At 51.1% G+C, this 16,444-nt stretch overlaps 1 protein-coding gene and 1 long non-coding RNA gene across 2 annotated transcripts in view; both read right to left on the reverse strand.

Annotated features, from left to right (window-relative positions):
* The window catches only part of LOC142912136 (uncharacterized), a 67,495-nt gene extending 52,550 nt beyond the window's left edge, over positions 1 to 14,945 (reverse strand). Inside the window, exon 1 of the mRNA XM_076060454.1 lies at positions 14,939 to 14,945. Coding sequence (XP_075916569.1) covers positions 14,939 to 14,945 — 7 coding nt within the window. The remainder of the gene's footprint in view (positions 1 to 14,938) is intronic.
* Positions 14,946 to 14,975: 30 nt separating this feature from the next.
* On the reverse strand, positions 14,976 to 16,172 carry LOC142912157 (uncharacterized). The gene is made up of 3 exons (XR_012933938.1): positions 16,030 to 16,172; positions 15,603 to 15,801; positions 14,976 to 15,117 (listed from the first exon to the last, which is right to left on the reverse strand). It is a non-coding gene; the product is annotated as an uncharacterized LOC142912157 (long non-coding RNA).
* Between the last annotated feature and the right edge of the window lie 272 nt (positions 16,173 to 16,444).

The raw sequence follows: 16,444 nt of genomic DNA on the forward strand, positions 1-16,444 counted from the left end.
CCCCCTGTCCTACAGAGTGAGTGGAGTTTGTGGGATCGCTCCCTGTCCTACAGTGCGTGAGTGGAGTTTGTGTGATCTCCCCCTGTTCTACAGTGTGAGTGGAGTTTGTGTGATCTCTCCCTGTCCTACAGAGTAAGTGAGTGGAGTTTGTATGATCTCCCCCTGTCCTACAGAGTGAGTGAGTGGACTTTTTGTGATCTCCCCCTGTTCTACAAAGTGAGTGAGTGGAGTTTGTGTGATCTCCCCCTGTCCTACAGAGTGAGTGAGTGGAGTTTGTGTGATCTGCCCCTGTTCCACAGTGTGAGTGGAGTTTGTGTGATCTCCCCCTGTCCTACAGAGTGAGTGAGTGGAGTTTGTGTGATCTCCCCCTGTCCTACAGAGTGAGTGGAGTTTGTGTGATCTCCCCCTGTCTTACAGAGTGAGTGGAGTTTGTGTGATCTCCCCCTGTCCTACAGAGTGAGTGGAGTTTGTGTGATCTCCCCCTGTTCTACAGAGTGAGTGAGTGGAGTTTGTATGATCTCCCCCTGTTCTACAGAGTGTGTGAGTGAAGTTTGTGTGATCTCCCCCTGTCCTACAGAGTGACTAAGTGGAGTTTGTGTGATCTCCCCCTGTTCTACAGAGAGAGCTGAGTTTGTGTGATCTCCCCCTGTTCTACGGAGAGAGTGGAGTTTGTGTGATCTCCCCCTGTCCTACAGAGTGAGTGAGTGGAGTTTGTGTGATCTCCCCCTGTCCTACAGAGTGAGTGAGTGGAGTTTGTGTGATCTCCCCCTGTCCTACAGAGCGAGTGGAGTTTGTGTGATCTCCCCCTGTCCTACAGAGTGAGTGGAGTTTGTGTAATCTCCCCCTGTCCTACAGAGTGAGTGGAGTTTGTGTGATCTCCCCCTGTTCTACAGTGTGAGTGGAGTTTGTGTGATCTCTCCCTGTCCTACAGAGTAAGTGAGTGGAGTTTGTGTGGTCTCCCCCTGTCCTACAGAGTGACTAAGTGGAGTTTGTGTGATCTCCCCCTGTTCTACAGAGTGAGTGAGTGGAGTTTGTGTGATCTCCCCCTGTCCTACAGAGCGAGTGGAGTTTGTGTGATCTCCCCCTGTCCTACAGAGTGAGTGGAGTTTGTGTGATCGCTCCCTGTCCTACAGTGCGTGAGTGGAGTTTGTGTGATCTCCCCCTGTTCTACAGTGTGAGTGGAGTTTGTGTGATCTCTCCCTGTCCTACAGAGTAAGTGAGTGGAGTTTGTGTGGTCTTTCCCTGTTCTACAGTGAGTGAGTGGACTTTGTGTGATCTCCCCCTGTTCTACAGTGTGAGTGGAGTTTGTGTGATCTCCCCCTGTCCTACAGAGTAAGTGAGTGGAGTTTGTATGATCTCCCCCTGTCCTACAGAGTGAGTGAGTGGACTTTTTGTGATCTCCCCCTGTTCTACAAAGTGAGTGAGTGGAGTTTGTGTGATCTCCCCCTGTCCTACAGAGTGAGTGAGTGGAGTTTGTGTGATCTGCCCCTGTTCCACAGTGTGAGTGGAGTTTGTGTGATCTCCCCATGTCCTACAGAGTGAGTGAGTGGAGTTTGTGTGATCTCCCCCTGTCCTACAGAGTGAGTGGAGTTTGTGTGATCTCCCCCTGTCTTACAGAGTTAGTGGAGTTTGTATGATCTCACCCTGTTCTACAGAGTGAGTGAGTGGAGTTTGTATGATCTCCCCCTGTTCTACAGAGTGTGTGAGTGAAGTTTGTGTGATCTCCCCCTGTCCTACAGAGTGACTAAGTGGAGTTTGTGTGATCTCCCCCTGTTCTACAGAGAGAGCTGAGTTTGTGTGATCTCCCCCTGTTCTACAGAGAGAGTGGAGTTTGTGTGATCTCCCCCTGTCCTACAGAGTGAGTGAGTGGAGTTTGTGTGATCTCCCCCTGTCCTACAGAGTGAGTGAGTGGAGTTTGTGTGATCTCCCCCTGTCCTACAGAGCGAGTGGAGTTTGTGTGATCTCCCCCTGTCCTACAGAGTGAGTGGAGTTTGTGTGATCTCCCCCTGTCCTACAGAGTGAGTGGAGTTTGTGTGATCTCCCCCTGTTCTACAGTGTGAGTGGAGTTTGTGTGATCTCTCCCTGTCCTACAGAGTAAGTGAGTGGAGTTTGTGTGGTCTCCCCCTGTCCTACAGAGTGACTAAGTGGAGTTTGTGTGATCTCCCCCTGTTCTACAGAGTGAGTGAGTGGAGTTTGTGTGATCTCCCCCTGTCCTACAGAGCGAGTGGAGTTTGTGTGATCTCCCCCTGTCCTACAGAGTGAGTGGAGTTTGTGTGATCGCTCCCTGTCCTACAGTGCGTGAGTGGAGTTTGTGTGATCTCCCCCTGTTCTACAGTGTGAGTGGAGTTTGTGTGATCTCTCCCTGTCCTACAGAGTAAGTGAGTGGAGTTTGTATGATCTCCCCCTGTCCTACAGAGTGAGTGAGTGGACTTTTTGTGATCTCCCCCTGTTCTACAAAGTGAGTGAGTGGAGTTTGTGTGATCTCCCCCTGTCCTACAGAGTGAGTGAGTGGAGTTTGTGTGATCTGCCCCTGTTCCACAGTGTGAGTGGAGTTTGCGTGATCTCCCCCTGTCCTACAGAGTGAGTGAGTGGAGTTTGTGTGATCTCCCCCTGTCCTACAGAGTGAGTGGAGTTTGTGTGATCTCCCCCTGTCTTACAGAGTGAGTGGAGTTTGTGTGATCTCCCCCTGTCCTACAGAGTGAGTGGAGTTTGTGTGATCTCCCCCTGTTCTACAGAGTGAGTGAGTGGAGTTTGTATGATCTCCCCCTGTTCTACAGAGTGAGTGAGTGGAGTTTGTGTGATCTCCCCCTGTCCTACAGAGCGAGTGGAGTTTGTGTGATCTCTCCCTGTCCTACAGAGTGAGTGGAGTTTGTGTGATCGCTCCCTGTCCTACAGTGCGTGAGTGGAGTTTGTGTGATCTCCCCCTGTTCTACAGTGTGAGTGGAGTTTGTGTGATCTCCCCCTGTCCTACAGAGTAAGTGAGTGGAGTTTATATGATCTCCCCCTGTCCTACAGAGTGAGTGAGTGGACTTTTTGTGATCTCCCCCTGTTCTACAAAGTGAGTGAGTGGAGTTTGTGTGATCTCCCCCTGTCCTACAGAGTGAGTGAGTGGAGTTTGTGTGATCTGCCCCTGTTCCACAGTGTGAGTGGAGTTTGTGTGATCTCCCCCTGTCCTACAGAGTGAGTGAGTGGAGTTTGTGTGATCTCCCCCTGTCCTACAGAGTGAGTTGAGTTTGTGTGACCTCCCCCTGTCTTACAGAGTTAGTGGAGTTTGTATGATCTCACCCTGTTCTACAGAGTGAGTGAGTGGAGTTTGTATGATCTCCCCCTGTTCTACAGAGTGTGTGAGTGAAGTTTGTGTGATCTCCCCCTGTCCTACAGAGTGACTAAGTGGAGTTTGTGTGATCTCCCCCTGTTCTACAGAGAGAGCTGAGTTTGTGTGATCTCCCCCTGTTCTACAGAGAGAGTGGAGTTTGTGTGATCTCCCCCTGTCCTACAGAGTGAGTGAGTGGAGTTTGTGTGATCTCCCCCTGTCCTACAGAGTGAGTGAGTGGAGTTTGTGTGATCTCCCCCTGTCCTACAGAGCGAGTGGAGTTTGTGTGATCTCCCCCTGTCCTACAGAGTGAGTGGAGTTTGTGTGATCTCCCCCTGTCCTACAGAGTGAGTGGAGTTTGTGTGATCTCCCCCTGTTCTACAGTGTGAGTGGAGTTTGTGTGATCTCTCCCTGTCCTACAGAGTAAGTGAGTGGAGTTTGTGTGGTCTCCCCCTGTCCTACAGAGTGACTAAGTGGAGTTTGTGTGATCTCCCCCTGTTCTACAGAGTGAGTGAGTGGAGTTTGTGTGATCTCCCCCTGTCCTACAGAGCGAGTGGAGTTTGTGTGATCTCCCCCTGTCCTACAGAGTGAGTGGAGTTTGTGGGATCGCTCCCTGTCCTACAGTGCGTGAGTGGAGTTTGTGTGATCTCCCCCTGTTCTACAGTGTGAGTGGAGTTTGTGTGATCTCTCCCTGTCCTACAGAGTAAGTGAGTGGAGTTTGTATGATCTCCCCCTGTCCTACAGAGTGAGTGAGTGGACTTTTTGTGATCTCCCCCTGTTCTACAAAGTGAGTGAGTGGAGTTTGTGTGATCTCCCCCTGTCCTACAGAGTGAGTGAGTGGAGTTTGTGTGATCTGCCCCTGTTCCACAGTGTGAGTGGAGTTTGTGTGATCTCCCCCTGTCCTACAGAGTGAGTGAGTGGAGTTTGTGTGATCTCCCCCTGTCCTACAGAGTGAGTGGAGTTTGTGTGATCTCCCCCTGTCTTACAGAGTGAGTGGAGTTTGTGTGATCTCCCCCTGTCCTACAGAGTGAGTGGAGTTTGTGTGATCTCCCCCTGTTCTACAGAGTGAGTGAGTGGAGTTTGTATGATCTCCCCCTGTTCTACAGAGTGTGTGAGTGAAGTTTGTGTGATCTCCCCCTGTCCTACAGAGTGACTAAGTGGAGTTTGTGTGATCTCCCCCTGTTCTACAGAGAGAGCTGAGTTTGTGTGATCTCCCCCTGTTCTACGGAGAGAGTGGAGTTTGTGTGATCTCCCCCTGTCCTACAGAGTGAGTGAGTGGAGTTTGTGTGATCTCCCCCTGTCCTACAGAGTGAGTGAGTGGAGTTTGTGTGATCTCCCCCTGTCCTACAGAGCGAGTGGAGTTTGTGTGATCTCCCCCTGTCCTACAGAGTGAGTGGAGTTTGTGTGATCTCCCCCTGTCCTACAGAGTGAGTGGAGTTTGTGTGATCTCCCCCTGTTCTACAGTGTGAGTGGAGTTTGTGTGATCTCTCCCTGTCCTACAGAGTAAGTGAGTGGAGTTTGTGTGGTCTCCCCCTGTCCTACAGAGTGACTAAGTGGAGTTTGTGTGATCTCCCCCTGTTCTACAGAGTGAGTGAGTGGAGTTTGTGTGATCTCCCCCTGTCCTACAGAGCGAGTGGAGTTTGTGTGATCTCCCCCTGTCCTACAGAGTGAGTGGAGTTTGTGTGATCGCTCCCTGTCCTACAGTGCGTGAGTGGAGTTTGTGTGATCTCCCCCTGTTCTACAGTGTGAGTGGAGTTTGTGTGATCTCTCCCTGTCCTACAGAGTAAGTGAGTGGAGTTTGTGTGGTCTTTCCCTGTTCTACAGTGAGTGAGTGGACTTTGTGTGATCTCCCCCTGTTCTACAGTGTGAGTGGAGTTTGTGTGATCTCCCCCTGTCCTACAGAGTAAGTGAGTGGAGTTTGTATGATCTCCCCCTGTCCTACAGAGTGAGTGAGTGGACTTTTTGTGATCTCCCCCTGTTCTACAAAGTGAGTGAGTGGAGTTTGTGTGATCTCCCCCTGTCCTACAGAGTGAGTGAGTGGAGTTTGTGTGATCTGCCCCTGTTCCACAGTGTGAGTGGAGTTTGTGTGATCTCCCCATGTCCTACAGAGTGAGTGAGTGGAGTTTGTGTGATCTCCCCCTGTCCTACAGAGTGAGTGGAGTTTGTGTGATCTCCCCCTGTCTTACAGAGTTAGTGGAGTTTGTATGATCTCACCCTGTTCTACAGAGTGAGTGAGTGGAGTTTGTATGATCTCCCCCTGTTCTACAGAGTGTGTGAGTGAAGTTTGTGTGATCTCCCCCTGTCCTACAGAGTGACTAAGTGGAGTTTGTGTGATCTCCCCCTGTTCTACAGAGAGAGCTGAGTTTGTGTGATCTCCCCCTGTTCTACAGAGAGAGTGGAGTTTGTGTGATCTCCCCCTGTCCTACAGAGTGAGTGAGTGGAGTTTGTGTGATCTCCCCCTGTCCTACAGAGTGAGTGAGTGGAGTTTGTGTGATCTCCCCCTGTCCTACAGAGCGAGTGGAGTTTGTGTGATCTCCCCCTGTCCTACAGAGTGAGTGGAGTTTGTGTGATCTCCCCCTGTCCTACAGAGTGAGTGGAGTTTGTGTGATCTCCCCCTGTTCTACAGTGTGAGTGGAGTTTGTGTGATCTCTCCCTGTCCTACAGAGTAAGTGAGTGGAGTTTGTGTGGTCTCCCCCTGTCCTACAGAGTGACTAAGTGGAGTTTGTGTGATCTCCCCCTGTTCTACAGAGTGAGTGAGTGGAGTTTGTGTGATCTCCCCCTGTCCTACAGAGCGAGTGGAGTTTGTGTGATCTCCCCCTGTCCTACAGAGTGAGTGGAGTTTGTGTGATCGCTCCCTGTCCTACAGTGCGTGAGTGGAGTTTGTGTGATCTCCCCCTGTTCTACAGTGTGAGTGGAGTTTGTGTGATCTCTCCCTGTCCTACAGAGTAAGTGAGTGGAGTTTGTATGATCTCCCCCTGTCCTACAGAGTGAGTGAGTGGACTTTTTGTGATCTCCCCCTGTTCTACAAAGTGAGTGAGTGGAGTTTGTGTGATCTCCCCCTGTCCTACAGAGTGAGTGAGTGGAGTTTGTGTGATCTGCCCCTGTTCCACAGTGTGAGTGGAGTTTGCGTGATCTCCCCCTGTCCTACAGAGTGAGTGAGTGGAGTTTGTGTGATCTCCCCCTGTCCTACAGAGTGAGTGGAGTTTGTGTGATCTCCCCCTGTCTTACAGAGTGAGTGGAGTTTGTGTGATCTCCCCCTGTCCTACAGAGTGAGTGGAGTTTGTGTGATCTCCCCCTGTTCTACAGAGTGAGTGAGTGGAGTTTGTATGATCTCCCCCTGTTCTACAGAGTGTGTGAGTGAAGTTTGTGTGATCTCCCCCTGTCCTACAGAGTGACTAAGTGGAGTTTGTGTGATCTCCCCCTGTTCTACAGAGAGAGCTGAGTTTGTGTGATCTCCCCCTGTTCTACGGAGAGAGTGGAGTTTGTGTGATCTCCCCCTGTCCTACAGAGTGAGTGAGTGGAGTTTGTGTGATCTCCCCCTGTCCTACAGAGTGAGTGAGTGGAGTTTGTGTGATCTCCCCCTGTCCTACAGAGCGAGTGGAGTTTGTGTGATCTCCCCCTGTCCTACAGAGTGAGTGGAGTTTGTGTGATCTCCCCCTGTCCTACAGAGTGAGTGGAGTTTGTGTGATCTCCCCCTGTTCTACAGTGTGAGTGGAGTTTGTGTGATCTCTCCCTGTCCTACAGAGTAAGTGAGTGGAGTTTGTGTGGTCTCCCCCTGTTCTACAGAGTGAGTGAGTGGAGTTTGTGTGATCTCCCCCTGTCCTACAGAGCGAGTGGAGTTTGTGTGATCTCCCCCTGTTCTACAGAGTGAGTGAGTGGAGTTTGTGTGATCTCCCCCTGTCCTACAGAGCGAGTGGAGTTTGTGTGATCTCCCCCTGTCCTACAGAGTGAGTGGAGTTTGTGGGATCGCTCCCTGTCCTACAGTGCGTGAGTGGAGTTTGTGTGATCTCCCCCTGTCCTACAGAGTGAGTGGAGTTTGTGTGATCTCCCCCTGTTCTACAGTGTGAGTGGAGTTTGTGTGATCTCTCCCTGTCCTACAGAGTAAGTGAGTGGAGTTTGTGTGGTCTCCCCCTGTTCTACAGAGTGAGTGAGTGGAGTTTGTGTGATCTCCCCCTGTCCTACAGAGCGAGTGGAGTTTGTGTGATCTCCCCCTGTTCTACAGAGTGAGTGAGTGGAGTTTGTGTGATCTCTCCCTGTCCTACAGAGTAAGTGAGTGGAGTTTGTATGATCTCCCCCTGTCCTACAGAGTGAGTGAGTGGACTTTTTGTGATCTCCCCCTGTTCTACAAAGTGAGTGAGTGGAGTTTGTGTGATCTCCCCCTGTCCTACAGAGTGAGTGAGTGGAGTTTGTGTGATCTGCCCCTGTTCCACAGTGTGAGTGGAGTTTGTGTGATCTCCCCCTGTCCTACAGAGTGAGTGAGTGGAGTTTGTGTGATCTCCCCCTGTCCTACAGAGTGAGTGGAGTTTGTGTGATCTCCCCCTGTCTTACAGAGTGAGTGGAGTTTGTGTGATCTCCCCCTGTCCTACAGAGTGAGTGGAGTTTGTGTGATCTCCCCCTGTTCTACAGAGTGAGTGAGTGGAGTTTGTATGATCTCCCCCTGTTCTACAGAGTGTGTGAGTGAAGTTTGTGTGATCTCCCCCTGTCCTACAGAGTGACTAAGTGGAGTTTGTGTGATCTCCCCCTGTTCTACAGAGAGAGCTGAGTTTGTGTGATCTCCCCCTGTTCTACGGAGAGAGTGGAGTTTGTGTGATCTCCCCCTGTCCTACAGAGTGAGTGAGTGGAGTTTGTGTGATCTCCCCCTGTCCTACAGAGTGAGTGAGTGGAGTTTGTGTGATCTCCCCCTGTCCTACAGAGCGAGTGGAGTTTGTGTGATCTCCCCCTGTCCTACAGAGTGAGTGGAGTTTGTGTGATCTCTCCCTGTCCTACAGAGTGAGTGGAGTTTGTGTGATCTCCCCCTGTTCTACAGTGTGAGTGGAGTTTGTGTGATCTCTCCCTGTCCTACAGAGTAATGGAGTGGAGTTTGTGTGGTCTCCCCCTGTCCTACAGAGTGACTAAGTGGAGTTTGTGTGATCTCCCCCTGTTCTACAGAGTGAGTGAGTGGAGTTTGTGTGATCTCCCCCTGTCCTACAGAGCGAGTGGAGTTTGTGTGATCTCCCCCTGTCCTACAGAGTGAGTGGAGTTTGTGTGATCGCTCCCTGTCCTACAGTGCGTGAGTGGAGTTTGTGTGATCTCCCCCTGTTCTACAGTGTGAGTGGAGTTTGTGTGATCTCTCCCTGTCCTACAGAGTAAGTGAGTGGAGTTTGTGTGGTCTTTCCCTGTTCTACAGTGAGTGAGTGGACTTTGTGTGATCTCCCCCTGTTCCACAGTGTGAGTGGAGTTTGTGTGATCTCCCCCTGTCCTACAGAGTAAGTGAGTGGAGTTTGTATGATCTCCCCCTGTCCTACAGAGTGAGTGAGTGGACTTTTTGTGATCTCCCCCTGTTCTACAAAGTGAGTGAGTGGAGTTTGTGTGATCTCCCCCTGTCCTACAGAGTGAGTGAGTGGAGTTTGTGTGATCTGCCCCTGTTCCACAGTGTGAGTGGAGTTTGTGTGATCTCCCCATGTCCTACAGAGTGAGTGAGTGGAGTTTGTGTGATCTCCCCCTGTCCTACAGAGTGAGTGGAGTTTGTGTGATCTCCCCCTGTCTTACAGAGTTAGTGGAGTTTGTATGATCTCACCCTGTTCTACAGAGTGAGTGAGTGGAGTTTGTATGATCTCCCCCTGTTCTACAGAGTGTGTGAGTGAAGTTTGTGTGATCTCCCCCTGTCCTACAGAGTGACTAAGTGGAGTTTGTGTGATCTCCCCCTGTTCTACAGAGAGAGCTGAGTTTGTGTGATCTCCCCCTGTTCTACAGAGAGAGTGGAGTTTGTGTGATCTCCCCCTGTCCTACAGAGTGAGTGAGTGGAGTTTGTGTGATCTCCCCCTGTCCTACAGAGTGAGTGAGTGGAGTTTGTGTGATCTCCCCCTGTCCTACAGAGCGAGTGGAGTTTGTGTGATCTCCCCCTGTCCTACAGAGTGAGTGGAGTTTGTGTGATCTCCCCCTGTCCTACAGAGTGAGTGGAGTTTGTGTGATCTCCCCCTGTTCTACAGTGTGAGTGGAGTTTGTGTGATCTCTCCCTGTCCTACAGAGTAAGTGAGTGGAGTTTGTGTGGTCTCCCCCTGTCCTACAGAGTGACTAAGTGGAGTTTGTGTGATCTCCCCCTGTTCTACAGAGTGAGTGAGTGGAGTTTGTGTGATCTCCCCCTGTCCTACAGAGCGAGTGGAGTTTGTGTGATCTCCCCCTGTCCTACAGAGTGAGTGGAGTTTGTGTGATCGCTCCCTGTCCTACAGTGCGTGAGTGGAGTTTGTGTGATCTCCCCCTGTTCTACAGTGTGAGTGGAGTTTGTGTGATCTCTCCCTGTCCTACAGAGTAAGTGAGTGGAGTTTGTGTGGTCTTTCCCTGTTCTACAGTGAGTGAGTGGACTTTGTGTGATCTCCCCCTGTTCTACAGTGTGAGTGGAGTTTGTGTGATCTCCCCCTGTCCTACAGAGTAAGTGAGTGGAGTTTGTATGATCTCCCCCTGTCCTACAGAGTGAGTGAGTGGACTTTTTGTGATCTCCCCCTGTTCTACAAAGTGAGTGAGTGGAGTTTGTGTGATCTCCCCCTGTCCTACAGAGTGAGTGAGTGGAGTTTGTGTGATCTGCCCCTGTTCCACAGTGTGAGTGGAGTTTGTGTGATCTCCCCATGTCCTACAGAGTGAGTGAGTGGAGTTTGTGTGATCTCCCCCTGTCCTACAGAGTGAGTGGAGTTTGTGTGATCTCCCCCTGTCTTACAGAGTTAGTGGAGTTTGTATGATCTCACCCTGTTCTACAGAGTGAGTGAGTGGAGTTTGTATGATCTCCCCCTGTTCTACAGAGTGTGTGAGTGAAGTTTGTGTGATCTCCCCCTGTCCTACAGAGTGACTAAGTGGAGTTTGTGTGATCTCCCCCTGTTCTACAGAGAGAGCTGAGTTTGTGTGATCTCCCCCTGTTCTACAGAGAGAGTGGAGTTTGTGTGATCTCCCCCTGTCCTACAGAGTGAGTGAGTGGAGTTTGTGTGATCTCCCCCTGTCCTACAGAGTGAGTGAGTGGAGTTTGTGTGATCTCCCCCTGTCCTACAGAGCGAGTGGAGTTTGTGTGATCTCCCCCTGTCCTACAGAGTGAGTGGAGTTTGTGTGATCTCCCCCTGTCCTACAGAGTGAGTGGAGTTTGTGTGATCTCCCCCTGTTCTACAGTGTGAGTGGAGTTTGTGTGATCTCTCCCTGTCCTACAGAGTAAGTGAGTGGAGTTTGTGTGGTCTCCCCCTGTCCTACAGAGTGACTAAGTGGAGTTTGTGTGATCTCCCCCTGTTCTACAGAGTGAGTGAGTGGAGTTTGTGTGATCTCCCCCTGTCCTACAGAGTGAGTGGAGTTTGTGTGATCGCTCCCTGTCCTACAGTGCGTGAGTGGAGTTTGTGTGATCTCCCCCTGTTCTACAGTGTGAGTGGAGTTTGTGTGATCTCTCCCTGTCCTACAGAGTAAGTGAGTGGAGTTTGTATGATCTCCCCCTGTCCTACAGAGTGAGTGAGTGGACTTTTTGTGATCTCCCCCTGTTCTACAAAGTGAGTGAGTGGAGTTTGTGTGATCTCCCCCTGTCCTACAGAGTGAGTGAGTGGAGTTTGTGTGATCTGCCCCTGTTCCACAGTGTGAGTGGAGTTTGTGTGATCTCCCCCTGTCCTACAGAGTGAGTGAGTGGAGTTTGTGTGATCTCCCCCTGTCCTACAGAGTGAGTGGAGTTTGTGTGATCTCCCCCTGTCTTACAGAGTGAGTGGAGTTTGTGTGATCTCCCCCTGTCCTACAGAGTGAGTGGAGTTTGTGTGATCTCCCCGTTCTACAGAGTGAGTGAGTGGAGTTTGTATGATCTCCCCCTGTTCTACAGAGTGTGTGAGTGAAGTTTGTGTGATCTCCCCCTGTCCTACAGAGTGACTAAGTGGAGTTTGTGTGATCTCCCCCTGTTCTACAGAGAGAGCTGAGTTTGTGTGATCTCCCCCTGTTCTACGGAGAGAGTGGAGTTTGTGTGATCTCCCCCTGTCCTACAGAGTGAGTGAGTGGAGTTTGTGTGATCTCCCCCTGTCCTACAGAGTGAGTGAGTGGAGTTTGTGTGATCTCCCCCTGTCCTACAGAGCGAGTGGAGTTTGTGTGATCTCCCCCTGTCCTACAGAGTGAGTGGAGTTTGTGTGATCTCCCCCTGTCCTACAGAGTGAGTGGAGTTTGTGTGATCTCCCCCTGTTCTACAGTGTGAGTGGAGTTTGTGTGATCTCTCCCTGTCCTACAGAGTAAGTGAGTGGAGTTTGTGTGGTCTCCCCCTGTTCTACAGAGTGAGTGAGTGGAGTTTGTGTGATCTCCCCCTGTCCTACAGAGCGAGTGGAGTTTGTGTGATCTCCCCCTGTCCTACAGAGTGAGTGGAGTTTGTGTGATCGCTCCCTGTCCTACAGTGCGTGAGTGGAGTTTGCGTGATCTCCCCCTGTTCTACAGTGTGAGTGGAGTTTGTGTGATCTCTCCCTGTCCTACAGAGTAAGTGAGTGGAGTTTGTGTGGTCTCCCCCTGTTCTACAGTGAGTGAGTGGACTTTGTGTGATCTCGCCCTGTTCTACAGTGTGAGTGGAGTTTGTGTGATCTCCCCCTGTCCTACAGAGTAAGTGAGTGGAGTTTGTATGATCTCCCCCTGTCCTACAGAGTGAGTGAGTGGACTTTTTGTGATCTCCCCCTGTTCTACAAAGTGAGTGAGTGGAGTTTGTGTGATCTCCCCCTGTCCTACAGAGTGAGTGAGTGGAGTTTGTGTGATCTGCCCCTGTTCCACAGTGTGAGTGGAGTTTGTGTGATCTCCCCCTGTCCTACAGAGTGAGTGAGTGGAGTTTGTGTGATCTCCCCCTGTCCTACAGAGTGAGTGGAGTTTGTGTGATCTCCCCCTGTCTTACAGAGTGAGTGGAGTTTGTATGATCTCACCCTGTTCTACAGAGTGAGTGAGTGGAGTTTGTATGATCTCCCCCTGTTCTACAGAGTGTGTGAGTGAAGTTTGTGTGATCTCCCCCTGTCCTACAGAGTGACTAAGTGGAGTTTGTGTGATCTCCCCCTGTTCTACAGAGAGAGCTGAGTTTGTGTGATCTCCCCCTGTTCTACAGAGAGAGTGGAGTTTGTGTGATCTCCCCCTGTCCTACAGAGTGAGTGAGTGGAGTTTGTGTGATCTCCCCCTGTCCTACAGAGTGAGTGGAGTTTGTGTGATCTCCCCCTGTTCTACAGTGTGAGTAGAGTTTGTGTGATCTCTCCCTGTCCTACAGAGTAAGTGAGTGGAGTTCGTGTGGTCTCCCCCTGTCCTACAGAGTGACTAAGTGGAGTTTGTGTGATCTCCCCCTGTTCTACAGAGTGAGTGAGTGGAGTTTGTGTGATCTCCCCCTGTCCTACAGAGCGAGTGAAGTTTGTGTGATCTCCCCCTGTCCTACAGAGTGAGTGGAGTTTGTGTGATCGCTCCCTGTCCTACAGTGCGTGAGTGGAGTTTGTGTGATCTCCCCCTGTTCTACAGTGTGAGTGGAGTTTGTGTGATCTCTCCCTGTCCTACAGAGTAAGTGAGTGGAGTTTGTATGATCTCCCCCTGTCCTACAGAGTGAGTGAGTGGACTTTTTGTGATCTCCCCCTGTTCTACAAAGTGAGTGAGTGGAGTTTGTGTGATCTGCCCCTGTTCCACAGTGTGAGTGGAGTTTGTGTGATCTCCCCCTGTCCTACAGAGTGAGTGAGTGGAGTTTGTGTGATCTCCCCCTGTCCTACAGAGTGAGTGGAGTTTGTGTGATCTCCCCCTGTCTTACAGAGTGAGTGGAGTTTGTGTGATCTCCCCCTGTCCTACAGAGTGAGTGGAGTTTGTGTGATCTCCCCCTGTGCTACAGAGTTAGTGGAGTTTGTGTGATCTCCCCCTGTCCTACAGAGTGAGTGAGTGGAGTTTGTGTGATCTCCCCCTGTTCTACAGAGTGAGTGGAATTTGTGTGATCTCCCCCTGTTCTACAGAGTGTGTGAGTGGAGTTTGTATGATCTCCCCCTGTTCTACAGAGTGAGTGGAGTTTGTATGATCTCCCCCTGTTCTACAGAGTGAGTGAGTGGAGTTTGTATGATCTCCCCCTGTTCTACAGAGTGTGTGAGTGAAGTTTGTGTGATCTCCCCCTGTCCTACAGAGTGACTAAGTGGAGTTTGTGTGATCTCCCCCTGTTCTACAGAGAGAGCTGAGTTTGTGTGATCTCCCCCTGTTCTACGGAGAGAGTGGAGTTTGTGTGATCTCCCCCTGTCCTACAGAGTGAGTGAGTGGAGTTTGTGTGATCTCCACCTGTCCTACAGAGTGAGTGAGTGGAGTTTGTGTGATCTCCCCCTGTCCTACAGAGCGAGTGGAGTTTGTGTGATCTCCCCCTGTCCTACAGAGTGAGTGGAGTTTGTGTGATCGCTCCCTGTCCTACAGTGCGTGAGTGGAGTTTATGTGATCTCCCCCTGTTCTACAGTGAGTGAGTGGACTTTGTGTGATCTCCCCCTGTTCTACAGTGTGAGTGGAGTTTGTGTGATCTCCCCCTGTCCTACAGAGTAAGTGAGTGGAGTTTGGATGATCTCCCCCTGTCCTACAGAGTGAGTGAGTGGACTTTTTGTGATCTCCCCCTGTTCTACAAAGTGAGTGAGTGGAGTTTGTGTGATCTCCCCCTGTCCTACAGAGTGAGTGAGTGGAGTTTGTGTGATCTGCCCCTGTTCTACAGTGTGAGTGGAGTTTGTGTGATCTCCCCCTGTCCTATAGAGTGAGTGAGTGGAGTTTGTGTGATCTCCCCCTGTCCTACAGAGTGAGTGGAGTTTGTGTGATCTCCCCCTGTCCTACAGAGTGAGTGGAGTTTGTGTGATCTCCCCCTGTCCTACAGAGTGAGTGGAGTTTGTGTGATCGCTCCCTGTCCTACAGTGCGTGAGTGGAGTTTATGTGATCTCCCCCTGTTCTACAGTGTGAGTGGAGTTTGTGTGATCTCTCCCTGTCCTACAGAGTAAGTGAGTGGAGTTTGTGTGGTCTCCCCCTGTTCTACAGTGAGTGAGTGGACTTTGTGTGATCTCCCCCTGTTCTACAGTGTGAGTGCAGTTTGTGTGATCTCCCCCTGTCCTACAAAGTAAGTGAGTGGAGTTTGGATGATCTCCCCCTGTCCTACAGAGTGAGTGAGTGGACTTTTTGTGATCTCCCCCTGTTCTACAAAGTGAGTGAGTGGAGTTTGTGTGATCTCCCCCTGTCCTACAGAGCGAGTGGAGTTTGTGTGATCTCCCCTTGTGAGCCGAAGACACACACACAGGCAGAAACAGTCACAGACATACACAGCGACACACACAGACAAAGATGACAAAGATCCTCCTTGTAGCCTGGGGCAAGTGCTGTTAGTGAGCACCAGACAGACACAGAAAGAGAGAGAGACACAGAGAGAGAGACACACACACAGAGACACAGGCATATGTACAATCTCGTGCCACTCACTTTCCATCAAGGGCAGGACCACAACCGAGACCCAACGTGAGGATCGCGACGGCGAGGATGAGAAGGAGAATCTCACACGGAGGAGGTAGCGGTCACAGGGATCGTCCAGCGCCAAGGAGACGTCGCACCGTGTCTCCGTTGTGGAAGCGCAGACGGTCTGCCAGCGGGCTCGTCTGAAGCTGCGCAGACAGAGACACAGGGAGGAGTGGTGAGGGTGGTGAGGAGCGAGTGGGTGAGAGAGACGTGTGTGTGTGAATGAGTTGGTTGGTGGATGAGTGGGTTGGTGAGTGAGTGGGTGAGTGAGTGGGTGAGTGAGTGGGTGAGTGAGTGGGTTGGTGAGTGGGTGAGTGAGTGGGTTGGTGAGTGGGTGTGTGAGTGGGTTGGTGAGTGGGTTGGTGAGTGAGTGGGTGAGTGGGTTGGTGAGTGGGTGAGTGGGTTGGTGAGTGGGTTGGTGAGTGAGTGGGTTGGTGAGTGGGTTGGTGAGTGGGTGTGTGAGTGGGTTGGTGAGTGGGTTGGTGAGTGAGTGGGTGAGTGAGTGGGTGAGTGGGTGAGTGGGTTGGTGAGTGAGTGGCTAAGTGAGTGGGTGAGTGAGTGGGTGAGTGAGTAGGTTGGTGAGTGAGTGGGTTGGTGAGTGAGTGGCTGAGTGAGTGAGTGAGCATCTCACAGTTTGCTCTGAACTGTGTATGTAACATTCAAGAACGTTGAGTTGGTCGTGGTCGTGGTGGTCGAGTTGATGGTGAAAGGATCAACAAGTGGGGGTCTATCCCCTCCATCCCCACTGGGAGCCGCTTCAACGGGGTCCCAGCAAAGGGTCGCCAGGAGGTCTCGAGACTCCAAACGAACATTCAGTGGGAACAGCGGAGCTGGGCAGATGGGGAAAAAACACTCAAGAGTGCGCTAACCACTGCACCACCACTCCCCCCACACACACACAGTGCGCTAACCACTGCACCACCACTCCCCACTCACACACACACAGTGCGCTAACCCACCACCACTCCCCACACAGTGCGCTAACCACTGCACCACCACTCCCCCCACAATCACACAACCTGGCACCCGATTTATCGACCACCTCGGGCTCTGCTCACCGTGGCTGCTGCACGTGACGAGGTGGTGGAGGAGGAGGAGAGGCAGGATGAAGGGGAAGAGTAGGCCAAGTTTGTAGAGTTTCGACATCGCCATTAACTCCACACGCAGCCACGTGGCCGCCTCACCCAAGTCACGTACTGAGGAAATCGATTCAATGTTAAATTAAAAACTCGGATCGATTCCTGTGGGGATAACAAATGCGAATCGATAGTGGTCAAAAATGTTGCCGATGGCATCGATCCACATTGGGACTGCATTGGAATTGACGTTGGTCGTGAGTGTAAAATGGAATCGAATACATTTTCGATAACATGGGAATTGATTATGGCGATTTGTTCTAATAACATAGGAATCGATCTAGCCAGGGATTTAAAGCGCATAGAATCGAATCCCATTGGGATACCTACCATGAGA

The sequence above is a fragment of the Petromyzon marinus genome, unplaced genomic scaffold, assembly GCF_048934315.1.
Source record: "Petromyzon marinus isolate PM22_M1 ecotype Great Lakes invasive population unplaced genomic scaffold, UKy_Petmar_22M1.pri1.0 PM_G_Scaffold_19, whole genome shotgun sequence".
NCBI lineage: Eukaryota > Metazoa > Chordata > Hyperoartia > Petromyzontiformes > Petromyzontidae > Petromyzon > Petromyzon marinus.